Raw genomic sequence first — 27985 nt, 5'->3', positions numbered from 1 at the left:
TACTCTTAGAGGAAGACTTCTGGGAACGTCTACTAGCCATCGAAGTACCTCGGTGAACCATTCTCTCGCGGGCCAGAGGGGAGCAACTAACGTCAACCTTGTCCCTTCGTGAGAGGCGAATTTCTGCAGTACCTTGTTGACAATCTTGAATGGTGGGAATGCGTAAAGATCTAGATGTGACCAATCTAGGAGGAAGGCATCTATATGTATTGCTGCTGGGTCTGGGACTGGAGAGCAATAGATTGGAAGCCTCTTGGTCAGCGAGGTTGCAAAGAGATCTATGGTGGGTTGACCCCAAGTCGCCCAAAGTCTCTTGCACACATCCTTGTGGAGGGTCCATTCGGTTGGAATTACCTGACCTTTCCGGCTGAGACAATCTGCTAGGACGTTCAAGTCGCCCTGGATGAACCTCGTTACTAGGGAGATGCCTCGATCTTTTGACCAGATGAGCAGGTCCCTTGCGATTCTCGTACAGAGTCAGTGAGTGGGTACCTCCCTGTTTGGAAATGTACGCCAAGGCCGTGGTGTTGTCCGAGTTGACCTCCACCACCTTGCCTCGAAGGAGATTCTCGAAGCTTATCAAGGCCAGATGAACCGCCAAAAGCTCCTTGCTGTTGATATGCATGCTCCTCTGACTCGAGTTCCACAGACCTGAGCATTCCCGACCGTCCAGCGTCGCGCCCCAGCCCAAGTCCGATGCGTCCGAGAAGAGAACGTGGTTGGGTTTCTGAACTGCCAGGGGAAGGCCCTCTCGTAGGCTGATATTGTCCTTCCACCAAGTCAGACAAGACTTGATCTTTTCGGAAATCGGGATTGAGACCGCCTCTAGCGTCTTGTCCTTTTTCCAGTGAAAAGCCAGGTGGAATTGAAGAGGTCGGAGGTGTAGCCTTCCTAGCGAGACAAATTGCTCCAGGGATGACAGCGTTCCTACCAGGCTCATCCAAAGCCTGACTGAGCAGCGTTCTTTCTTCAGCATCTTCTGGATGGAGAGCAGGGCTTGATCTATTCTGGGGGCCGACGGAAAAGCCCGAAAAACTGGACTGTGAATCTCCATCCCTAAATACAGAATAGTTTGGGATGGGACCAGCTGTGACTTTTCCAAGTTGACTAGGAGTCCCAATTCCTTGGTCAGATCTAGAGTCCAATTGAGATCCTTCAGACAGCGATGACTGGAAGAGGCTCTGAGAAGCCAGTCGTCCAAATAAAGGGAGGCTCGGATGTCCGATAAATGGAGGAATTTTGCCACATTCCTCATAAGCCTCGTAAACACGAGAGGAGCTGTGCTTAGGCCAAAGCACAGGGCCCGAAACTGGTACACCACATCGTCGAAGACGAATCTCAGAAAAGGTTGGGAGTCTGAGTGAATGGGGATGTGGAAGTAGGCGTCCCTTAGGTCTAGAGAGACCATCCAGTCTTCCTTTCTGACCGCTGCTAGGACTGACTTTGTGGTCTCCATGGTAAACTTCGTCTTTGTGACAAAGACATTCAGAGCACTGACGTCTAGCACCGGTCTCCAACCTCCTGTCTTCTTTGATACTAGGAAGAGACGGTTGTAAAACCCCGGTGATTGAAGGTCCGAGACTTTGACCACCGCTCCCTTCTCTAGCAAAAGAGACACTTCCAGTTTCAGGGCTTGTCTCTTTTCTTCCTCTCGGTACCTGGGAGAGAGATCGATGGGGGACGTCGCTAGAGGAGGCCTGCGTACAAAAGGGATTTTGTACCCCTCTCTGAGCAACCTCACAGATTGTTGATCTGCGCCTCTCTTCTCCCAGGCTTGCCAGAAGTTCTTGAGTCTGGCACCTACTGCTGTCTGAAGTTGCGGGCAGTCAGACTCTGCCCTTAGAGGACTTGGATCCTTTCCTCTTCCCGCTCTTCCCTTCGGCACGAGCACCTCCCCTGCTGGAGGCTCTGCCACGAAAGGGCGGGATAAACCTGGACGCAGGAGTGTCTATCCTAGGTCTGGCAGACAAGGCAGGCAAAGGGGGAGCTTTGCGAGCCGAGGACGCAACTAGATCGTGGGTGTCCTTCTGCACTAAAGACAAGGCAATTTCCTTAACCAAGACTTCAGGAAACAAGCACTTAGACAAGGGCGCAAAGAGTAGCTCGGATCTTTGGCATGGCGTCACTCCTGCTGAAAGAAAAGAGCACAGAGACTCTCGTTTCTTAAGGACTCCGGACGTGAATGAAGCGGCAAGCTCGTTGGACCCATCACGGACGGCCTTGTCCATGCAGGACATAATGAGTAAGGAAACATCCCTATCAGCAGAAGAGATTTTCCTACTCAGGGCTCCTAAACACCAGTCCAGGAAGTTAAAGACTTCAAACGCCCTAAATATTCCTTTAAGAAGGTGGTCCAGGTCCGAGGGTGACCAACAAATCTTCGAGCGTCTCATGGCAAGGCGGCGGGGAGAGTCTACAAGACTTGAGAAGTCGCCCTGGGCAGAGGCAGGAACTCCCAAGCCGAGAACTTCTCCCGTGGCGTACCAGACGCTCGATCTAGACGAGAGTTTAGATGGGGGGAAGGCAAATGCTGTCTTCCCTAAACTCCTCTTGGTCTCTAACCAATCGCCTAACAGCCGTAAAGCTCTCTTGGATGAGCGAGAGAGAACGAGTTTAGTAAAGGCAGGCATGGTAGCAGGAACGCCTAAGACAAACTCTGACGGCGGCGAACGAGGAGCCACAGAAATAAAGTGATCAGGGAACAACTCAAAACAGCCATGACTTTTCTAAAGTCCAAGGATGGTTGAACTGCTTTAGGCTCATCTAGTTCTGAAGGCTGATCCTCAGGCTGTGGTTCAGCAACGTCCTCATCTGACAGTTCCTCATCCGATAACTGATGAGAAAACGGCAAAGGTGTAGGCAACGTTTGACTCGCAGAGTCCGGTCGCACAGGTACATACGTGACGGAGCCGGACGCAGCGTCCTGGAACTGCTGAACAGTCTGGGAACTGTCAACAACAACAGGTGCGTGAGGACGCACAGCGTCCACCCGAGACTGTTTAGACCGTCTGGGTTGTGCAGTCAACACCATACCGGGTTGCGGAGGTTGACGCACAGCGTCAAAACAAGTCAACTCTGTTGGTTGATGAACGTCCTGAACGTCACCAATCGCATCAGTGCGTTGCCTAACGTCAACGTGCGGCTGGAAATCCACACTGGGTCGCATCGGTGGAGGTACCACCCCAACTGGTTGACGCGAGAAAGCTACATCCACGTCAACAGGACGCACAACAGAACGCTTGGATGGCTGATGGCCAGTAGGTTCAACGGTAACCTTCTCAGCGTTGTAGTCCTCCATCAAGGACGCAAGCTTAGACTGCATGTCTTGCAGTAACACCCATTTAGGGTCTACGGAAGCAGGTGCGGTAACAGACGGGGTTAGCGAATGAGACGGCACAACTTTGCCTCTCTTAGGCGGCGAGCAGTCATCAGATGACGGCAACGGGTCCGAACTGTCCCAGTGGCTACATCCGGGACGTTGGACTTGTCCTGAAGGGACCGACTTACGCTTTAAAGGTCTGGAGACCTTGGTCCAAGGTTTCTTACGTGAAACACCTTCGGACGACGAGGTAAAAATGGGCTCTCTCGTCTTACTTAGGTAGGGGCGATCTTGGAGAGATACGCCTGATACCTTAGAGGGAACGTCTGTTCGCTGATCAAGGCCTCTCGAACCCATGAGTCGTACGACATTGCTTCTCCCCTGGGCTTGGGAGCTTGCAAGAGGTCCCGGACTAGGAGGACGACAGGCACGAACAGACGAACCCTCGAGCGCAACACTGTTCACAACACTTTGCGTAACACTAGGCACTTTGACACTATCCTTCGTGGCACTTTGGCACTTGAGTTCCTTTACGTCCGCCATGAGTTGATTTCGGTCACTTGCTAAAGCCTCAACTCTCTCCCCCAAGGCATGAATAGCACGCATCATGTCTGCCATCGACGGTTCCTGAGTGCTAGGAGGGGGGTTAGGAACAACCACTACAGGGGAAGGAATAGGTTCAGGGGCATGTGGAGAGGAAAAATCTACCGACCTAGAAGAACTTCTCCTTACCCTATCTCTCTCTAGTCTGCGTGTATATTTATCAAATTCGATAAAATCGAATTCCGAAAGGCCCACGCATTCCTCACACCGATCTTCCAATTGACAGGTTTTACCCCGACAATTGGAACAAACAGTGTGAGGGTCGAGAGAAGCCTTTGGAAGACGCCTATGACAGTTCCTAGCATTGCACTTTCGAAACTTGGGAACTTGAGAAGGGTCAGCCATTTTGAATTAGTCAAGGGAAAATTCCAAAAATGATCTAAGTCATCAACAATTAATCCGCTTCAAAAAAGAGTTCAAGGATTTATTTGAAGAAAAACACCTGTACTGCGAAAGCTCAAACCAAATTAAAGTACTTCACCAAATATGATGGGAAAAACTCCAGGTTCAACAGCGAGTAAAGTACGTCTTGTCGACACGTCGACAGAGAAGAAATTGAAGGTTTTGTTTACATCGAGAGTGGTATCTGGCCGACAGTTGGCGCTGGTGGGCACACCCGCAACCTGCATAGCGATCGCTGGCGAGTTTTTTTATGTATGTGTCTGTCGAGCAACAGAGTTGCAGCTATTATATTTTCACCGGCTAAGTTAAATATTTAAAAATTACAATCACAAGCAAATCAACGTGAACTTCTCAAGTCTTTCATGAAATGACACAAGACCACAACTACTTTTCTACTTACGATCATTTGGGTTGGCAGAAGTATTTTTAGTACGATTTGTAGTAGTTTTGGAGTTCTGGTTGTTGGTGGTAGATATCTGGTTCCTTGACATACGCGAGGAGGTCGATTTTGTAGGCCTGTAAGCCCTTAAGAGTGCTGATGTACTTATAGATTTCTTTTCAGGTACTTTGTTGGAATTAGAAGAAAAATCAGAAGAATTTTGGCTATCAGAATTACTATCGACAGCTATGACAGGATTAACTGGCAATGGAGATGCACACTGTGAATTAGTTGGAAGAGGAGAACCGGAGTTACTCCTTCCGGGAGTGTTCTTTTTATCAGAAAAAATAAAATTGCAATAATCAACGTTTATCTCGTGAGTTTCACAATAAGACTTAACACTGTCAAGAGACATCATCTTTTCTCCGGTAGGAGTGACATAGTGCACTTCTGGTGGATCATTAGATGCACCTACTACTCTTTTCCAACCAGGAAGGGGTTCGTTCTCATGAGTGGTTGCTCCTGCTTCCTCACTACTAGGATCACTGCCACTTTTTGGATCACTGACACTTTTTGGATCACTGCCACTTTTTGGATCACTGCCACTTTTTTCTTCATTTTCTACTACTTTATCACTCTTAGTTTCTGAAACCTCCATTGGCTCACCACCAGATTCATCTTCCTTTTTATCAGTTTCCGAGTCTTCATTATCAAAACCATTGACTTTCTGAGCTTCTTCAACACTATCTTCACTCAACACTCTACATTGTTGTGATTCTTCTTCGCTTTCTTTCATGTCAGTATCCTTTTCTACTGACTCCTGACTCTCTCTGCTACCATCAGTGTCCTTAACTTCTTCCATCTTTTCAGAAGAAAAACCTGTAAAGAAAAAAAATTCTAATTTGCACATCTCTTTAGAAGATAAAAACTGTAACAATGTTAAAAAAACTAATTTCTTAGGGCAGTCTCTTCATTCATATATCATCCTACGTAATTCAATTTTTGACGTAGGTCTAGTTTAGCCCTATTAAATGGCTTATACATTTGTACACTTACTGAACATAAAAAATTATTTAAAACCTATAATCAATTTATATAAAAACCAAATACCTACACTACTAAGCTTCCATATGGATTACATTACAGCACTTATTTTTAGACGTAGTAACAGACGTAAGGGCGGGTAAAACGGAGTAACATCAATTTTATTATTGTATCTATCAGCCTACACGTAACATCAGAACAGACGTACAGTATGTCAAATCAACGTGAAGATGGGTTACTATGGAATTCAAGATAAAGTAACTTTTCCAACATTAGCAATTTATTATACTTTTCTCTTCTAAATTTTTTCTAAGTCCACAAAGAATATCATTTGATAATTATCATGATCATAGCATATTATTTAACATTTTACACTCCTCACCCCAAAAATTTCAATCTTCGACCTTACAAAATAACCATCTTCAATCTTGAAACACACTTAAGGTAAAAATATAAAATATACAATTTTGAAAGCCAGTTTTTATTTTTCTAATTGATATAAACCAGTCCTTTAAAATATGGATGTCTTCAGCAGTGCCGGAATGGCCATTGAATCATTGAATAGGAATAATAGTAGGTTTACCACACATAGCACAAGGGGGAAGGCCCACCCACCAACTTCTCACCTAGAACTTTGAGGGATGATTCCGGTGGGAAATCTAAAGTAAAGGAATCAAGTTTTTACTATAACTAGGTAAATAAAAATTACCTTTAATATTTTTTTTTGTTCCTATGAGTATGCAAACCTATAGTCCTTTGAAATAGCGACTAACATTGTTGGGGGAAATGTTCTTTTCTTCACTGGACATGTCATCTTACCTGGTACCCCCTAAGGAATGAAGAAGGGGACTCCAGCAACCTTCTAACAGCTAATCAAAGGATGTAAAAGCTGTTACAGTACTGTAAAGGCCTTGTATTAAGGTTCACTATGTTTGGATTTTTGTAGAGTATGAAAAATGTTATTTTGGTAATAAAATAAATTTTTGAATATACTTACCCGGTGATTATATAGCTGCAACTCTGTTGCCCGACAGACAACTCTACGGTAAAAACTCGCCAGCGATCGCTACACAGGTTGCGGGTGTGCCCAACAGCGCCATCTGTCGTCCAGATACCCAGTACTCAATGTAAACAAAGACTCAATTTTCTCCTCGTCCCACTGCGTCTCTATTGGGGAGGAAGGGAGGGTCCTTTAATTTATAATCACCGGGTAAGTATATTCAAAAATTTATTTTATTATCAAAATAACATTTTTCAATATTTAACTTAGCCGGTGATTATATAGCTGATTCACACCCAGGGGGGTGGGTAGAGACCAGCAATATATGTTTACACTTTTATGAGCTAAGAGTTTTTATTTAATTTTAGAAGTTATCAAAATAACAAAAACAAAATAAATAGGTACCTGGTAAGGAAGTCGACTTGAACAATTACTCTGCCTTTTAAGTACGTCTTCCTAACGGAGCATCGCGATCCTCTTAGGATGCTGATCGACCCCTAGGATCTGAAGTATCAAGGGTTGCAACCCATACAACAGGACCTCATCAAAACCCCTAATCTAGGCGCTCTCAAGAAATGACTTTGACCACCCGCCAAATCAACCAGGATGCGAAAGGCTTCTTAGCCTTCCGGACAACCCAAAAAACAACAATAAAAACATTTCAAGAGAAAGATTAAAAGGGTATGGAATTAGGGAATTGTAGTGGTTGAGCCCTCACCCACTACTGCACTCGCTGCTACGAATGGTCCCAGTGTGTAGCAGTTCTTGTAAAGAGACTGGACATCTTTCAAGTAAAATGACGCGAACACTGACTTGCTTCTCCAATAGGTTGCGTCCATTATACTTTGCAGAGATCTATTTTGCTTAAAGGCCACGGAAGTTGTTACAGCTCTAACTTCGTGCGTCTTCACCTTAAGCAAAGTTCGGTCTTCCTCACTCAGATGTGAATGAGCTTCTCGTATTAACAATCTGATAAAGTCTGACCAAGCATTCTTTGACAAAGGCAAGGATGGTTTCTTAACTGAACACCATAAAGCTTCAGATTGGCCTTGTAAAGGTTTAGTACGCTTTAAATAGAACTTAAGAGCTCTAACAGGGCATAAGACTCTTTCTAGTTCATTGCCTACGATCTCCGATAAGCTGGGGATATCGAAAGATTTAGGCCAAGGCCGAGAAGGCAGCTCATTTTTGGCTAGAAAACAAAGTTGTAGCGAACAAGTGGCTTTTTCTGACGAAAATCCTATGTTCTTGCTGAAGGCATGAATCTCACTGACTCTTTTAGCCGAGGCTAAGCATACCAGGAAAAGAGTCTTAAGAGTGAGATCTTTCAGGGAGGCTGATTGTAACGGCTCCAACCTGTCTGACATGAAGAATCTTAGTACCACGTCTAAATTCCATCCAGGGGTAGCCAAACGACGCTCCTTGGTGGTCTCAAAAGACTTAAGGAGGTCTTGCAGATCTTTATGTTTGGAAAGATCTAAGCCTCTATGCCGGAAGACCGATGCCAACATGCTTCTGTAGCCCTTGATAGTGGGAGCTGAAAGGGATCGTCCTTTTCTCAGGTATAAGAGAAAAACAGCTATTTGAGCTACAGAGGTACTGGTCGAGGATACAGAAACTGACTTGCACCAGTCTCGGAAGACTTCCCACTTCGATTGGTAGACTCTAATGGAAGAAGCTCTCCTTGCTCTAGCAATCGCACTGGCTGCTTCCTTCGAAAAGCCTCTAGCTCTCGAGAGTCTTTCGATAGTCTGAAGGCAGTCAGACGAAGAGCGTGGAGGCTTTGGAGTACCTTCTTTACGTGTGGCTGACGTAGAAGGTCTACCCTTAGAGGAAGACTACTGGGAACGTCTACTAACCATCGAAGTATCTCGGTGAACCATTCTCTCGCGGGCCAGAGGGAAGCAACTAACGTCAACCTTGTCCCTTCGTGAGAGGCGAACTTCTGCAGTACCTTGTTGACAATCTTGAACGGTGGGAATGCGTAGAGATCCAGATGTGACCAATCTAGGAGGAAAGCATCTATATGTATTGCTGCTGGGTCCGGGACTGGAGAGCAATAGATTGGAAGCCTCTTGGTCAGCGAGGTTGCAAAGAGATCTATGGATGGTTTTACCCCCAAGTGGCCCAAAGTCTCTTGCACACATCCTTGTGGAGGGTCCATTCGGTTGGAATTACTGCCCTTTCCGACTGAGACAATCTGCTATGACGTTCAAGTCGCCTTGGATGAACCTCGTTACTAGGGAGATGTCTTGACCTTTTGACCAGATGAGCAGGTCCCTTGCGATCTCGTACAACGTCAGTGAGTGGGTACCTCCTTGTTTGGAGATGTACGCCAAGGCCGTGGTGATGTCCGAGTTAACTTCCACCACTTTGCCTCGAAGGAGAGACTTGAAGCTTTTCAAGGCCAGATGTACTGCCAACAGCTCCTTGCAGTTGATATGCATGCTCCTCTGACTCGAGTTCCACAGTCCTGAGCATTCCCGACCGTCTAGTGTCGCGCCCCAGCCCACGTCCGATGCGTCCGAGAAGAGAACGTGGTTGGGAGTCTGAACAGCCAGGGGAAGACCCTCTCTTAGGTTGATATAGTCCTTCCACCAAGTCAGACAAGACTTTATCTTTTCGGAAACCGGGATCGAGACCGCTTCTAGCGTCTTGTCCTTTTTCCAGTGAAAAGCTAGATGGTATTGAAGAGGACGGAGGTGTAGTCTTCCTAGTGACACAAATTGTTCCACGGATGACAGCGTCCCTACCAGACTCATCCACAGCCTGACTGAGCAGCGTTCCTTCTTCAGCATCTTCTGGATGGATAGCAGGGCTTGATCTATTCTGGGGGCTGATCGTCTTGTTGTTCAGCAACGTCCTCATCAGAGGGTTCCTCATCCGAAAACTGATGAGGAAACGGCAACGGAGTGGGCAACGTCTGGCTCGCTGAGTCCGGTCGCACTGGTGGATGCGTGATGGAGCCGGACGCAACATCATGGAACTGCTGCACAGTCTGTGAACTGTCAACAACCATGGGTGCGCGAGGAAGCACAGCGTCAACCCGAGACTGTCTAGACCGTCTGGGTTGTGCAGTCAACACCCTACCGGGTTGCTGAGGTTGACGCACTGCGTCAAAACAAGTCACCTCTGCTGGTTGTTGAACGTCCTGAACGTCAACAACCACCTCCGAGCGTCGCTTAACGTCAACGTGCGGCTGGTAACCCACACTGGGTCGCATCGGTGGAGGAACCACCTCAACTGGCAGACGCGAGTAGGTTACCTCAGCGTCAACAGGGCGCACAACCGACCGGTTGGAAGGTTGTTGGCCAGAAGGTTCGGTAGCAACCTTCTCCGCATTAAAGTCCTCTATCAAGGACGCCAGCTTGGACTGCATGTCTTGCAGCAAAGCCTATTTAGGGTCTACGGGAGCAGGTGTGGCAACAGACGGGGTTAGCGACTGAGGCGGTACCGCTTACCATCCCTGAAAGCCTTGTTATGCATGACATAATTGTACAGCAAAACTTCAAAGGCTTGAAAACAGCTGTGAATTTGACCTGTAAACAACTTGGAGCGTCTCCTGGCCAGGCGCCAGGGAGAGTCTACGAGAATTGAGAAGTCTATCTGGGCAGAGGCATGAACTCCCAAGCCGAGAACTTCTCTCGTGTCATATCAGACTCTCGCTCTATAAACCAGTTTAAAAGAAGAGAAAGCAAAGGCTGTATCCCCCAAACTCCTCCTGGTGAAAAACCAGTCGCCTAGCCAACGTAAAGCTCTCTAGGAGAGCGAGAGAGCACTAGCTTAAAAACAACGGCTTCGAAGTAGCTAGGCCTAGTGTAAGCTCTGACGTTTAGGCGAACGAGGAGCAGCAGTCACAAAAAGATCCGAACAAAGATCCTTAAAAAAAATCATCATGATTTAATTAAAGTCCATAGGAGGCTAAACAGCTTTAGGCTCCTCTCCATCTGACAGAGTCCTCAAGGGAATATCAGTAGGAGGGGGAACAGCAACTTCCTCATCTACAGGAACCTTGTCCGATAAAAGCTGAGTCTCAAGCAAGGGAGAGACCTACCGTGGTGGCAATGCTTTACAAGCAGAGTCCACACTCACTGGTGCATTAGTAGCGGACCAGAACGCAACGTCATGTAACTGCTTGACAGTCTGTGAACTGTCAACAACTGAACTGTCAACCACAACAGGTGCGTGAGGACGCACAGCGTCCACTCGAGACTGTTTTGACTGCCTAGACTGAGCAGTCAAAACAACTCTAGAATGCGGAGGTTGACGCACAGCGTCAAAACAAGTCAACTCCGATTGTTAGTGAACGTCTTGAACGTCAACAGGAGCATCAGCAAGTGGCCTAACGTCCAAATGCGGCTGAAAAACCACACGAGACCGCATCGAGTGTGGTTCTAAACAACCTGACTGACGTGACTAAGCTACGCCAACGTCAACAGTAAGCACAAAGGAACGTTAGGTTGGCTGAAAGCCAGGATATCGATGAGATTAACGGCTAGACTCAACGGACTAATCGGCAGAATAGTCTTCCATAAGGGAGGCAAGCATATACTGCATGTCTTGCCATACAACCCATTAAGGATCAACGGAAATGGTTGTGGTAAGAGACGAGGGTAACGTCTGTGACCGCAACACTTTGCCTACAAAAAAAGACTCTCGGAGTCTGTGTTACGCTTTTGTTAGGCGGCGAGCAGTTAACCGATGACTGCATAGGGTCAGAGCTGTCCTAATGGTTGTAACCAGGACGCTGGACCTGTCCTGGAAGGACTGACTTTCGCTTAAGGGCTTCGAAACCTTGTGACAGGTTTCTTATGCGAAAAGCCTTCGGATGACGAGGAGAAACAACGTCTCTCTCGTCTTATGGTAGGGGAGATCTTGGTAAGATACACCCGATACCATAGAGGGAAAACGTCTGTTCGTTGATCAAGGCCTCTCGAACCCATAAGTCGTTTGACATTACTTCTCCCCTGGGCTTGGGAGCATGCAAGAGGTCCCGGACTAGGTGAACGACAGGCACGAACAGACGAACCCTCGGACGCAACACTGTAACACTTTGCGCATATCACTTTATCACTTTGATTTTCTGTTTTGCACTTATTTCACTGAAATCGAAACTTTTACTGATTTCTACCTGAAACACGCAATTCTACCCTTCATTAAAAGGTAGTGATTGCGAAATCAGTCGTATAATGCAAGCTCATTAATACCAGCAAAAAACAGAAAACATATTTTAAGATAAAAAAATTAGTGGCTGGGAAAGAGACTAAACACTAGTTCATATAACTACGTTTTCAATCTCTCACCGCACATAGCCTGGGGACGAGAATAAAAAACTAAAAACGTTTTATCCTTCCTCCCCGTACAGCGACTAGGGACGAGAGTAACTCGAGAACAACGTTACCCGCTTGAACGGAACGTTTTCTCTCCTCTCTCTCCCTCCGTCTCTATCTCTCTCTCTCTTTCTCTCTTGATTTCGCACCTAAGAGAAGAGCCCAATTATATTTCGTCAAAAAAACATGTTATTTGACTAAAGGAAAAAACTGAAAGGTTTTTCAAATAAAAAGTTCCTTTAAAATAGAATTTAAAACATTTAAGCTAAGAAAGAATGAACAAAACGTTAGAATCGATTTACTCTTACTGCAAAGTGAAACCGTGATACACTCTCTCTCTATCGTAACGATAGAGCGCATGTTGAACGTCCTGAACGTCAACAACTGCGTAGCATAAATAAACTAAACGTTAGTTATCTTTGAAAACAGTACGAAGACTATCAAAGAAATTCTTTCATAAAATATTACATTTAAAAAGTTTTAAATCCTTAGCTCTTTAAAAGCTAATTACGATATAAAGGGCTCAACGTTGATTAACTTCGGTTTCCAAGTTAGGACCGCCTACTCTCAGGAAAGGTCTATATAAACAAAACATTAAAATTATTTTTATATGTTTATAATAAATGGAAAGTTAATCGAAGAGGCCTAATAAAGGCGGAGAGATATAAAATATATAGAGGAAAATCTATAACGTGATAAGATAATTACTAAAAGCCTAAACACACTTCCGTCTAAGGGAAGGGTCGGCCATTTAAAAGTGAAAGAAAGTCCATACTCTCTTTGTCACCATAATTAAATCTATCCAAAACGAGTTCAAGATTTAAGATGAAGATAAAACACCTGCATAGCGAAAGCTCAAAACTAGAATAAAGTACTTCACCAATTAGTTGTGAAAAAACTCCAGTTTAGCAACAGCGAGTAAGTACGTCTTGTCGATAGCTCGACAGAGAGAAAATTGAGTCTTTGTTTACATTGAGTACTGGGTATCTGGACGACAGATGGCGCTGTTGGGCACACCCGCAACCTGTGTAGCGATCGCTGGCGAGTTTTTACCGTAGAGTTGTCTGTCGGGCAACAGAGTTGCAGCTATATAATCACCGGCTAAGTTAAATATTGAAAACTACTTTTTTGGAAACTTTATAGTAAAAGCAATCACAAAAAAGCAAAACTTCTGTTTACAATGAGTAGCATAAGCCCACTACTGTATCTTGGATTTCACAAAATGGCTCCTGTTAAAAATTCAAAGATTCAAAATAACCAAAAGCTCCTATTTTTATAGCTAAACTATCATTTTCCAGACCATGGCACCCAATGGTCATAGTTGCAATTGTCTTGAGACATTTGTTACGGCAGTTCTTCCAAATACATACTAATTTCATATGACAAATTGGTCATCAGGCCATACTAAGCACCAACCACAAGAACAAGCTTATCTAATTATTGTAGTACACTTTTATTATGTATGTTGAACAGTTGAATGTCCCCTACAGGAAAATTGATGGTAGTTATATTATGTTTTTTTCTTGCAGGCTCTAAACATGAGAAACAAACCACTAAGTGCTGAAGAAGGTACTTGTCAAGGTCAGGAATCTATCACCTATAGGCAATGTATGTTATGCCAGCCTGATGCTGTAAAGAACGAGTTGGTGCAACATCTCCGTGCAGCCATACTAGGAGAGGGTCAGTGCACATGATCGCAACCCTTACTACACCCTTCAAATCTGCTTAAGCTGATTAACCTCATTGATGGTTAAATACAGAACGAATCATACCCATCTATGGAAGATAATGAAACCATATATGTTGTCAATATGCTTGACATAAAAAGGTTTGGAAAAACATGTACCAACAATCAATAGAAAGTGGCTGAGAGATAAGATACTAAATACCTTGGCACACCTACAGTACAGTCAAGTCTTCAAAAAAATTCAAAAAAGTTTGCTGTCCTCTATTTCCCAGTGGGACGCAAGGAAAGCATGATTCATTCTGCTATGGAAAGTCACGATGATGAAGAGGACGTTATGCAGACAATCTACAGAACAGTACAGGTGATAAGGAAATCTTTAAAAAGACAGCCCTTGATACAATCACCATAAAGGTAACCAGTGACATCCACGTTATTCCACCTGAACTGTATACCACGAGCAAGTAGATCCTGATAGGACCTACTAACATCTTGGAAACTCAAAGGGGGACCTAAGTTGTTGACAGAGCATTATTCATAATGAGCCAGACTTCATGTATGGATTCAAATCCAACCAACAGGTAATTTGCAATCTAAGAAGAGAATCGGCAGCATTCAAAGCCATAGGGGCAGAAAGAGCCAAGGCTTTGACAGCTTTCCATGCAGTTACAGATGCTGACAACACTGGACCATTCTCTCTTACTGTACAGTATATGCAAAGAAACCAGGCTGCAATTCTATATAAAGCCTGACAGGGACTTAATCAGTTCTAACCAACCAAGAACATACCAGTTGCAGGCAAGTTACATATGACACAAAGCGAGCGAGCACCAGGAATGGAACAAACTTCATACAGTGATAGGAATGACATAAAGGTGCATATACAATCCCACCCTTTATTGGCTCAGAGTGCTGATGTTTAGTCCGAGTAAGACCACTCAACTACTGCCATTACAAGAGCAGCAACTGTAACACTGGCTCACTCGCACTTGATTAACTTCGGATAAACTAACTAGTGGGTGTGTACTGTCACTCCCTCTTCAAAGAGGAGAACGATTGCTGAATGTCCCAAAGAACTTTTACCGAAACGCCTTCCCAAACAACTATCTTCTTTGTCGCTGTATTCTCAAGAAAGAAATGTCTAACGAAGGGAATGGAGGGGGAAGAATAGACGTGTACTCTCTTATCCCTTGCCAACTATTCTTCCTTGATAGAGTGGTCGTGGTCTGGACGACCTATAATAACTACACTCCCTCAGAAGATAGAAGAGTTTCATCTGCCACAACATAAGCCACTCAACTCGAGGTTTTGTTACAAGGAGAGCACTGGGACAGATACTGACATTGTAACACACAGGGATCACCATCCAGGGAACATTGTCATCGACAGGTGAGCCCACTCCAAAAAAATATTCTAAACCATCACACTCACAGGTATGGCAAAACTGTCTGAAACAGGTAACTCCATTCCAAGGAAGAGAAACTACCATAAAGTGAGATGAGTAGGTAAAAAAAAAAAAAAAAAAACTGCATCAAAAACAAATTCAAGTAAAAATTCAGCGACCAAAAGAGCGCAAAAGTATGTCAGTAATCATTGCAGCCAAAGACAAAAGTGGCTATTCTGTGACAAAAGGGTGGTTTAAAACAGACAAAAAGAATGGAAAATTACACCAACTACTGAAGTCTGTGCCTATGAAAAATTGGGGTATCACCCTTCTTTGCTTTTCCTCAGGAAGACTACACTCTAGAGGAAGCCAAAGAAGGAGCAGCAGCTTAAGTACCAGCAGGAGCTAAAGACCTTCCACTGCTTGGGCGTGGAAACCCCTGAAGCCGAGGAGTCTCTCTTCGATTTCTTCCTCTTCTGACTGTACTCCAACCACCGCAAGAGGCCACTACCTGCACTCGTCAGGAGGATGACTGACTCCAAAGATTTATGCCCACTGTAAAAAGGGTACAAGAGTTTGGGGTCCACGTCCTCAGGTCATAAACCTGCCAAAATTGCTTCCAGGCTTACAGGGCAGAACTGCATGTCTACACATGCGATATACAGTACATCAAAGGTAGAAGACCAAACACAATGAAAAGAAAAAGAAACTACAAACAATGAAAAGAAAAAGTAACAAAGACAATGAAGAGAAAAAGAACAACAATTAAAACACCCAATGCAGAGACACAGAGAGTACACTAGTTCTGCTAAGAGAACTGTCAGGTACCATGAATTACCCACCACCAGGTAGTAATTAACACTACCTCGTTATGAATTTAAATGGTGGAGTTCCAGATCTTACTCCCATTAAAGTAAAAGTGTTTGTATTCATGTACAAACAATTAAGCCACCAAAACCAGATATTGAAGGTGCAAGAAAAAAGGAGTTTATTGGTAATGTAAAAATCTTTTGACAAGCAAATCTTTATTACATAAAAAATAAGAAGTTTTGATACTTGCCTCTTAAGCAGATAATGGAATCCAAGATGCAAAAATATTTGAATGCTGCTGCTCCTAGACATTAAAAACACAGCAGGTACAGCATTCAATTCTATGAGACAATTCTCATGAATTACACAATACTTGCTATGCTGCAGTCATCATTGTACATTCCTGTAAAGAAATTGAAAAGGTACTAAACTTTTGTGACAAACATTATACAAGAAAAGAAATAATATAGGATGTATCTGTCTTCCCTTAAAAAAATTTTACATGACATCTTTAATTACATCGAACAAGGATGGAAATGAATTCGATACCAGCTGGTCACAGGGAATACACCTCCACCTTAATAATGACAAAGAATATGTCAGGTAAGGACATTAAGATGTCAAGCACAATTAGGAAAAAAGACTGATGAATGAATGTACTGTAGGTGACAGTCCTATTCCTCATACCCCCATGCTGCTTTCCAATAGATAATCACCAAAACTTTTAGTAAAATGTTATTTTTATAATAAAATAAATTTTTGAATATACTTACCCGGTGATTATATAAGCTGCAACTCTGTTGCTCGACAGAAAACTCTACGTTAAAAATCCGCCAGCGATCGCTATGCAGGTAGGGGGTGTACTTCAACAGCGCCATCTGTCGTGCAGGTACTCAGTACTCAATGTAAACAAAGAACTCAATTTTCTCCTCGGTCCACTGCGTCTCTATTGGGGAGGAAGGGAGGGTCCTTTAATATATAATCACCGGGTAAGTATATTCAAAAATTTATTTTATTATAAAAATAACATTTTTCAATATTTAACTTAGCCGGTGATTATATAAGCTGATTCACACCCAGGGGGGTGGGTAGAGACCAGCAATAAATGTTTACATTATTATGAGCTAAGGATTTTTTATTTCATTTTAGCAGTTATCAAAATAACAAACTTAAAATAAATAAGTACCAGGTAAGGAAGTCGACTTGAACAATTACTCTGCCTTTTTAAGTACGTCTTCCTTACGGAGCCTCGCGATCCTCTTAGGATGCTGAGCGACCCCTAGGAGCTGAAGTATCAAGGGTTGCAACCCATACAACAGGACCTCATCAAAACCTCTAATCTAGGCGCTTCTCAAGAAATGACTTTGACCACCCGCCAAATCAAGTAGGATGCGAAAGGCTTCTTAGCCTTCCGGACAACCCAAAAACAATAATAAAACATTTCAAGAGAAAGATTAAAAAGGTTATGGAATTGGGGAATTGTAGTGGTTGAGCCCTCACCCACTACTGCACTCGTTGCTACGAATGGTCCCAGAGTGTAGCAGTTCTCGTAAAGAGACTGGACATTCTTAAGATAAAAAGACGCAAACACTGACTTGCTTTTCCAATAGGTTGCGTCGATTATACTTTGCAGAGATCTATTTTGTTTAAAGGCCACGGAAGTTGCGACAGCTCTAACTTCGTGTGTCCTTACCTTCAGCAAAGCTTGGTCTTCCTCACTCAGATGGGAATGAGCTTCTCGTATTAACAGTCTGATAAAATAGGATAAAGCATTCTTTGACATAGGCAAAGATGGTTTCTTAACTGAACACCATAAAGCTTCAGACGGGCCTCGTAAAGGTTTAGTTCGTTTTAAATAGAACTTAAGAGCTCTTACAGGGCATAAGACTCTTTCTAGTTCATTTCCAACCATACGATAAGTTTGGAATATCGAACGATATTGGCCAAGGCCGAGAAGGCAGCTCGTTTTTGGCTAGAAAACCAAGTTGTAGAACATGTAGCCGTTACGGATGAGAATCCGATGTTCTTGCTGAAGGCATGAATCTCACTGACTCTTTTAGCTGTGGCTAAGCATACCAGGAAAAGAGTCTTTAAGGTGAGATCTTTCAGGGAGGCTGATTGTAGCGGTTCGAACCTGTCTGACATAAGGAATCTTAGTACCACGTCTAAATTCCAACCAGGTGTAACCAAACGACGCTCCTTCGTGGTCTCAAAAGACTTAAGGAGGTCCTGTAGATCTTTATTGTTGGAAAGATCTAAGCCTCTGTGACGGAAGACTGATGCCAACATGCTTCTGTAACCCTTGATAGTGGGAGCTGAAAGAGATCGTTCTTTCCTCAGATATAAGAGGAAGTCAGCTATTTGAGTTACAGAGGTACTGGTCGAGGATACGGATACTGACTTGCACCAGTTTCGGAAGATTTCCCACTTCGATTGGTAGACTCTAAGGGTGGATGTTCTCCTTGCTCTAGCAATCGCTCTGGCTGCCTCCTTCGAAAAGCCTCTAGCTCTCGAGAGTCTTTCGATAGTCTGAAGGCAGTCAGACGAAGAGCGTGGAGGCCTTGGTGTACCTTCTTTACGTGTGGCTGACGTAGAAGGTCCACCCTTAGGGGAAGACTTCTGGGAACGTCTACTAGCCATCGAAGTACCTCGGTGAACCATTCTCTCGCGGGCCAGAGGGAAGCAACTAGCGTCAACCTTGTCCCTTCGTGTGAGAGGCGAACTTCTGCAGTACCTTGTTGACAATCTTGAACGGAGGGAATGCATATAGATCTAGATGTGACCAATCTAGGAGAAAGGCATCTATATGAACTGCTGCTGGGTCCGGGATTGGTGAGCAAAATATTGGGAGCCTCTTGGTCATCGAGGTTGCGAAGAGATCTATGGTTGGCTGGCCCCAGGTGGCCCAAAGTCTCTTGCATACATCCTTGTGGAGGGTCCATTCTGTTGGAATTATTTGTCCCTTCCGACTGAGACAATCTGCCATGACATTCAAGTTGCCTTGGATGAACCTCGTTACTAGTGATATGTCTAGACCTTTTGACCAGGTGAGGAGGTCCCTTGCGATCTCGTACAACGTCAGAGAGTAGGTCCCTCCTTGCTTGGAGATGTACGCCAAAGCCGTGGTGTTGTCCGAGTTCACCTCCACCACTTTGCCTTGAAGGAGAGACCTGAAGCTTTTCCAGGCCAGACGTACTGCCAGTAGCTCCTTGCAGTTGAAATGCATTGTCCTTTGACTCGAGTTCCATATTCCCGAGCATTCCCGACCGTCTAATGTAGCACCCCAGCCTACGTCCGATGCGTCCGAGAAGAGAACGTGGTTGGGAGTCTGAACAGTCAGGGGAAGACCCTCTCTTAGGTTGATATAGTCCTTTCACCAAGTCAGACAAGACTTTATCTTTTCGGAAACCGGGATCGAGACCGCTTCTAGCGTCTTGTCCTTTTTCCAGTGAAAAGCTAGATGGTATAGAAGAGAACGGAGGTGTAGTCTTCCTAGTGACACAAATTGATCCACGGATGACAGCGTCCCTACCAGACTCATCCACAGCCTGACTGAGCAGCGTTCCTTCTTCAGCATCTTCTGGATGGATAGCAGGGCTGGGGGCTGATCGTCTTGTTCAGCAACGTCCTCATCAGAGGGTTCCTCATCCGAAACTGATGAGGAAACGGCAACGGAGTGGGCAACGTCTGACTCACTGAATCCGGTCGCACTGGTGGATGCGTGACGGAGCCGGACGCAATATCATGGAACTGCACAGTCTGTGAACTGTCAACAACCATGGGTGCGCGAGGAAGCACAGCGTCAACCCAAAACTGTCTAGACCGTCTGGGTTGTGCAGTCAACACCCTACCGGGTTGCTGAGGTTGACGCACTGCGTCACAACAAGTCACCTCTGCTGGTTGTTGAACGTCCTGAACGTCAACAACCACCTCCGAGCGTCGCTTAACGTCAACGTGCGGCTGGCAACCCACACTGGGTCGCATCGGTGGAGGAACCACCTCAACTGGCAGACGCGAGTAGGTTACCTCAGCGTCAACAGGGCGCACAACCGACCGGTTGGAAGGTTGTTGGCCAGAAGGTTCTTCTCCGCATTTAAGTCCTCTATCAAGGACGCCAGCTTGGACTGCATGTCTTGCAGCAAAGCCCATTTAGGGTCTACGGGAGCAGGTGTGGCAACAGACGGGGTTAGCGACTGAGGCGGAACCGTTTACCATCCCTGAAAGCCTTGTTATGCGTGACATAATAGTACAGCAAAACTTCAAAGGCTCGACAACAGCTGAGAAGTTGACCTGTAAACAACTTGGAGCGTCTCCTGGCTAGGCGCCAGGGAGAGTCTACCAGAATTGAGAAGTCTATCTGGGCAGAGGCATGAACTACCAAGCCGAGAACTTCTCTCGTGTCATATCAGACTCTCGCTCTATAAACCAGTTTAAAAGAAGGGAAAGCAAAGGCTGTATCCCCCAAGCTCCTCCTGGTGAAAAACCAGTCGCCTAGCCAACGTAACGCTCTCTAGGAGAGCGAGAGAGCACTAGCTTAAAAACAACGGCTTCGAAGTAGCTAGGCCTAGTGTAAGCTCTGACGTTTAGGCGAACGAGGAGCAGCAGTTACAAGATCCGGACGAAGATCCTTAAAAAAATCATCATGATTTAATTAAAGTCCATAGGAGGCTAAGCAGCTTAAGGCTCCTCTCCATCTGACAGAGTCCTCAAGGGAATATCAGTAGGAGGGAGAACAGCAACTTCCTCATCTACAGGAACCTTGTCCGATAAAAGCTGAGTCTCTCACTGGTGCATTAGTAGCGGACCAGAACGCAACGTCATGTAACTGCTTGACAGTCTGTGAACTGTCAACAACTGAACTGTCAACCACAACAGGTGCGTGAGGACGTACAGCGTCCACTCGAGACTGCTTTGACTGCCTAGACTGAGCAGTCAAAACAACTCTAGAATGCGGAGGTTGACGCACAGCGTCAAAACAAGTCAACTCCGATTGTTAGTGAACGTCTAGAACGTCAACAGGAGCATCAGCCAGTGGCCTAACGTCCAAATGCGGCTGAAAAACCACACGAGACCGCATCGAGTGTGGTTCTAAACAACCTGACTGACGTGACTAAGCTACGCCAACGTCAACAGTAAGCACAAAGGAACGTTAGGTTGGCTGAAAGCCAGGATATCGATGAGATAAACGGCTAGACTCAACGGACTAATCGGCAGAATAGTCTTCCATAAGGGAGGCAAGCATATACTGCATGTTTTGCCATACAACCCCTTAAGGATCAACGGAAATGGTTGTGGTAATAGACGAGGGTAACGTCTGTGACCGCAACACTTTGCCTACAAAAAAAGACTCTCGGAGTCTGTGTTACGCTTTTGTTAGGCGGCGAGCAGTTATCCGATGACTGCATAGGGTCAGAGCTGTCCTAATGGCTGTAACCAGGACGCTGGACCTGTCCTGAAAGGACTGACTTTCGCTTAAGGGCTTCGAAACCTTGTGACAGGTTTCTTATGTGAAAAGCCTACGGATGGCGAGGAGAAACAACGTCTCTCTCGTCTTATGGTAGGGGAGATCTTGGTAAGAAACACCCGATACCATAGAGGGAAAACGTCTGTTCGTTGGTCAAGGCCTCTCGAACCCATAAGTCTTTTGACATTACTTCTCCCCTGGGCTTGGGAGCTTGCAAGAGGTCCCGGACTAGGTGAACGACAGGCACAAACAGACGAACCCTCGGACGCAACACTGTAACACTTTGCGCCTCGGACGCAACACTGTAACACTTTGCGCATATCACTTTATCACTTCGATTTTCTGTTTTACACTTATTTCTACCTGAAACACGCAATTCTACCCTTCATTAAAAGGTAGTAATTGCAAAATTAGTCGTATAATGCAAGCTCATAATACCAGCAAAAAACAGAAAACATATTTTAAGATAAAAAGAAAAATCAGTGGCTGGGAAAGAGACTAAACACTAGTTCATATAACTACGTTTTCAATCTCTCACCGCACATAGCCTGGGGATGAGAATAAAAACCTAAAAACGTTTTATCCTTCCTCCCCGTACAGAGACTAGGGACGAGAGTAACACGAGAACAACGTTACCCGCTTGAACGGAACGTTTTCTCTCCTCTCTCTCCCTCCGTCTCTATCTCTCTCTCTCTTTCTCTCTTGATTTCGCACCTAAGAGAAGAGCCCAATTATATATCGTCAAAAAAACATGTTATTTGACTAAAGGAAAAAACTGAAAGGTTTTTCAAATAAAAAGTTCCTTTAAATTAGAATTTAAAACATTAAAGCTAAGAAAGAATGAACAAAACGTCAGAATCGATTTACTCTTACTGCAAAGTGAAACCGTGATACACTCTCTCTCTATCGTAACGATAGAGCGCATGTTGAACGTCCTGAACGTCAACAACTGCGTAGCATAAAAAACTAAACGTTAGTTCATCTTTGAAAACAGTACGAAGACTATCAAAGAAATTCTTTCATAAAATATTACATTTAAAAAGTTTTAAATCCTTTAAAAGCTAAAGACGATATAAAGGGCTCAATGTTGATTAACTTCGGTTTCCAAGTTAGGACCGCCTACTCTCAGGAAAGGTCTATATAAACAAAGCATTAAAATTTATTTTATATGTTTATAAAAAATGGAAAGTTAATCGAAGAGGCCTAATAAAGGCGGAAAGATATAAAATATATAGAGGAAAATCTATAACGTGATAAGATAATTACTAAAAGCCTAAACACACTTCCGTCTAAGGGAAGGGTCGGCCATTTAAAAGTGAAAGAAAGTCCATACTCTCTTTGTCACCATAATTAAATCTATCCAAAACCAGTTCAAGTTTTGAGATGAAGATAAAACACCTGCATAGCGAAAGCTCAAAACTAGAATAGTGTACTTCACCAATAGTTGTGAAAACAAATCCAGTTAGCTACAGCGAATTAGTAGGTCTTGCCGGTAGCCCGACAGAGAGAAAATTGAGTTCTTTGTTTACATTGAGTACTGAGTAACTGCACGACAGATGGCGCTGTTGAAGTACACCCCCTACCTGCATAGCGATCGCTGGCGGATTTTTAACGTAGAGTTTTCTGTCGAGCAACAGAGTTGCAGCTTATATAATCACCGGCTAAGTTAAATATTGAAAATTTCCAAATACTGTACATGTAAATAGCTAGTTCTTAATACAACTGTCCTGTTCTTTTATGTATAAAGATAGATTATAATACAGTACTGAAGACTGATTATCCTTCAAAAATATTTCGTTTTAAGATTTTGCAGTTTAAAGGATTAAGTTAACCTACTAACTGTTGATATATTATGCAGTGACATTAATCAAGGAACTACTGTATAACAATATTTTTCAAATCAATTTTACTGAGTTGTATATGTTTATTCTTTCATTTCTTCACTCCTCTCTTAATTAAGACAAATTTTGAGGACAGTGACTGACTAGGAGAGGTAAATGATTAGACAAGACCCCTAGATAAGCTATATTTAGACAAAAATTCTGTTAAACACTCAATTAATAAAATTACTTATTTTTCAATCTTTGATTTAACCCCACTCCTGTATTAAGCTATATCACAAAAATAACATATTTGAAAAGTAATTTGTATTTTTCCTAGCCATAAAAACCCGAGTCCTTTATTTAGGGAGAATAATTCAGCATGAGGTGGAATGAATAAGGAGCAGGTATCTGACCAGTGTAGGAGCAGAGGTAAGGTTTGGCTGCTGTTCCCTTCGAAGGGCCGAAGTTCTTGGAGGCAATTCGCAGTACTCTACATACCCACTGTTGGCTGCATACGACTCTTCGGAAGCAGATCCATGGCACCCCAAACTTTCAAGTTTTATAACACCAACTTTACCACTTGGCTAACCTGTTTTGAGAAACTCAAGCATCTTGCCTCTTCAAAATTCAGTTAGCCAACAGAATAGCTGTCTGGTAAGCCAAGAAGATGATGGCATTCCCTCCAGTTAGCACAAGGCTCTTGTAATTCTCCATGGCCTCTGTGGTAGACAACTCTGACTTTGGGAAATACGTTACTGCACCCGACCACTGGTCGAGCCAAGGCACAGCATATGGAGAGGACAAGGCCAACTATGGCTGGCCTTCCTGGACTTCTTCGACTACTTCCTCCTCTGATGGGAGGAAGATTCAAAGTCGAAGGAATAGCACACAAGCTTCTTCCTCTTGCTAGGCTTCACTTTTAGATATGCAAGCAGAACGGTCGAGGTCAAAGAGACTATCGACGACAACATTCCTGCAAGGAGAGAAACCATGCGAGTTGCTCCAGCAGGAGCCACAACAATTGGGCATGCTGACACTAGCGAAGGGGAAGGCATACTCTCTGACACTGAGGGAGGTCACAGATACCCCAGATCCCCTGGGCACGAGGGTTGGGGTGAAGAGCAAAGGGAATGGGGCAGGGAGCACTGGCACTGGGTCAGAGATCAGGGTAACACCTTTTGACTTGGACTTACCCTTACATCTCTTTACTTTTAACAACCTCAGCACCTTAACCACCGGGCAGAGGAAAATAAACCAGAATTACCAGATCTCGTGTTTCCCGAAACTAAGGGCAAAACTACCTCATCCCCATCTGGTGCCAAGGGAACGACAACCTGCAAAGAGGGTACCCGGGAAGGCAGCCTTGACAACCAAGTCCCTCAAAGCAGTCATAGAGGGCCTACTTTAAAAACCTAAGGAAGGTCCAGGTAAGGAAGTCCAAGCCTTCCTTAGGTCAAACGCATCGCCAACAACTGGCACAATTACAACAGCAGTTTCTTTAGATTTCGCAGGAAAGTGACGAACACTCTGTGTCCCTAGCACACCAGCGACAACTGGAAAAGATGGAGATGTCGATCTGGACTCCCAACTCCCACACCATACTCCCCAAGGACCGATCAAGGGGCGTTAACACAGGGATGGTAGCAGCAAGCACATTCCCTTTGGAGGAACCACAACAGCAACACTTGCCGTTGTCTCCTAGGGCATTACCCAGTCAGACCCCAACGACAGCCCAAAGCACTTCTTCCTCTTCAGAGCATATGCCTGCCTCTACACCGGAGGCCATGATCGACATTCGGCGCAAGTGTAAACCTCCACACAGACATACCCCAACTCGAAGCACAAAGGGAGTGTGTGTTTACCTACGATTTAGGAATGAAGCGTTTGCAGCACCCGCCCTTCCCATGCTAAACATGAATTTCTTATTTCCACTCAATACAACAACAAAAGTATTGGAAAAAATCTACAGTTTTGAGTACCACACACCTCCAAATAATTCAGGGGTCAAAGCAAAATTGAATAGAAGACTTTGAGGGATAACTCCCTAATTAAAGGTTTGTATGTTCTTGAAGGAACAAAGCACTTTGGAATCCAGACATCGTTCTAAGAAAACAACTTGATTTTAACAGCTTCTGCAGTGAAGATATTTCACATTTATAGATCATTTTGATTGTATCAGACGTTTTCATAGAGCTTCCCATAGAACTTCAGAGCATGTGTATAGTTTTCATTGTGATCATTCAGTGCTTCCAACAGGTGTTTAGTGTTTGAAGGTGACTCTACCTCAGTTATTTTGGATAAACATATCAGTGGATTTGCAATCACTTGACACACGTCCAGAAAACTAAAAAATAATCCAATTGTAATTAAGTCACGAAAGACAAAAAAGAAACTTTTCTAAGCATCTCTCATCCTCCTCCCTAGGAAATTAGATTTGCAACTAACTCAAAGTGCACCCTGCTCTTCATGAAAATGAATTGGAAGCAATTGATCTTAACCTGCTAAATTTGCAACTTCTGATTCCATTTAAAATAAGAAAGGTGACCAACCAAAATATGTAGCATTTTTCTCTTGGTTTGGGAGTTTTGAGGAATTGTAGATGAGATTAGGGACATGAGGGGGGTTCCTGTGGGATACTTTGACCCATAGATAAGAAGACCCAGCCCCCTTAGTTCTGATAGGTGGGTGGTCTTAGGTTAGACAGCTTCCTTATTTTTACTTTCACCAACAATGTTGGGAGGAGGTTATGTTTTTGCCCATTAGTGAACAACATCCTGGCCACAATTTTAATCCTTTCCAAGCATTAATTGTTATAAGGAGACGTGGAGGTGACTCAATTCTGAAAGTCCTAGATCAAAGGTCAAGGTCGAACCAAAGGTCAACCGAAATAATCCTAATCTTAAACCAAAGTTCTCATATAGTTAACACAGACTTCAAATATGCCTAAGGTATAAATTGATTCTAGGAAAGGCAAGCTGGTTTCAAGAATTAAGCTGCAGAGGCAGAGGTCTACACTCTGAGTGCTCTTCTAGTACTCATTCTGTCGACCCCCAACTGATAGTTTCAAGTCACTGTAGGAGAGGTTAGGGAAGCGATAGCAGTAAGGGTAAAGCCTCCAGGGAAATAAAATGGACTTGGCCCCTATAAGTTAGGTTAGACAGCTGTTCTATATCACTCATTTTGTATTTTACCACCATCCATAAATGCCACTTTCCAAATGTGGTCCCCCATTGTTTAGTTCTTAAAGGGATCCCATATCTATAACTACTCATCTCCACCAGAAAAGTCAAAAGTTATTCAAAACACTGCTTATGATGTGTAAAATATAATAACGCACTAGTAAGACACCGCGAGACACAGGAACACAGAGGGAGGATTGGGAAGCACACAAAGGGACCACGCGGGGACCGCGTGAGACACAAAGGGTCACACTGGGTTAAGAGAGCGCGTCGGGATGTTAACGCCGACGCGATCAAAAACTTACTGGAGATTGAGACCTGAGCAAGCATGCTCTCTGACCCCGGGTCGTCTCTGAGCGCGTATCACTCCGCCAGAGATTACCCCGCATAGAAAATAGGAGTAAAGTAAACTACACAAAATTCTGGTCGGATGGGAGGAGATCCCAGATACTCCTAAAAAAGTAGTTTGAGGTAAGTACTGTGTTGGAACAAATATATTTTCATCTGAAACCGGCCATAGGGGAAACTATAATTTTACCCAAATGGAATAAAATTTAAGGGTATGAATCAACTACCCTATGGGGGTCGTGTGTAGATAGCTGGGACACCATATTTTCATCTGCCAGAATACTAACTCACACAGATAACACGCAATGCACAGCACGTGCTGCTTGCCAGAACAGAGATGCAGGAAGATAATGTTATACTGCAAACACAGTGAGCTACAGCAGAGCAAAGACCAGTAAATAAATATCACAAATTTTAAGTAATTAGTATTTTTCCTAACAGTACTTACCTCGAACTACTTTCTTAGGAATATCTGGGATCTCCCATCCGACCAGAGTTTTGTGTAGTTTACCCTATTCCCGTTTTCTATGAGAGGTAACCTCAGGCGGGGGGATACGCGCCCTGAGGCTAACCCCGGGTCAGAGAGCATGCTTGGTCAGGTCTCGACCTCCAGTACGTTCTCTGGTCGCGTCGCGATATCATCTCGAAGCTCGTAGTCATTGTGACCTCCTAGCTGGACTAGTGGATGTGAAGTTGCACAACTCCCTTGATCTCAATCCTCCTTGCTTCTATATGTATGCCACCATGTTGTCGCACCTGAGTGCTACCATGTTTCCCCGGAGACGATGGGCGAACCTTGCGAGGGCCTTTTGGCAGGCTAGTAGCTCGAGCATGTTGTGAAGGGTCTTCTCCTCAGGAGACCACTTACTCCGTGTTGGAACAAACAGTAATTAATTTCAGTTCTGCAGACCAACATATGCATAACAGATGTGCTTAGCAAAGTGTGAGTAGCGTAGGAAATAGGAATGATTTCTATTTCCTGTGCAAACAGTAGGCCAGGTGACCCAACAGTCTGCATCCATATAAAAGTTAGCTTTGAATACACTGTGTCCAAAACTACAACTTGCAGCAATCATTTTTATGTTAAACAGGCTGACACGAGTCTTTTCTTCATTGTTTATATATAACATATCTCTTATTTGAGGGTACAATCAGACTAATCTGTTTCCTCACTGCTATTTTCCTTGTTGGAGCCCTTGGGCTTATAGCATCCTGA

General features: G+C 44.2%; 1 protein-coding gene across 1 annotated transcript in view; it reads right to left on the bottom strand.

Moving 5' to 3' along the window:
* LOC137630647 (uncharacterized) overlaps positions 1-27985 on the bottom strand; it is a 185887-nt gene that overhangs the window by 156165 nt on the left and 1737 nt on the right. Inside the window, 2 exon segments of the mRNA XM_068362262.1 lie at positions 4725-5582; positions 16206-16358. Coding sequence (XP_068218363.1) covers positions 4725-5565 — 841 coding nt within the window. The 5' untranslated portion in view covers positions 5566-5582; positions 16206-16358.

Source organism: Palaemon carinicauda, chromosome 38 (assembly GCF_036898095.1).
Source record: "Palaemon carinicauda isolate YSFRI2023 chromosome 38, ASM3689809v2, whole genome shotgun sequence".
Taxonomy (NCBI): domain Eukaryota; kingdom Metazoa; phylum Arthropoda; class Malacostraca; order Decapoda; family Palaemonidae; genus Palaemon; species Palaemon carinicauda.
The sequence above is the reverse complement of the archived record's forward strand: the minus strand, read 5'-3'. Positions and strand labels throughout refer to the sequence as shown.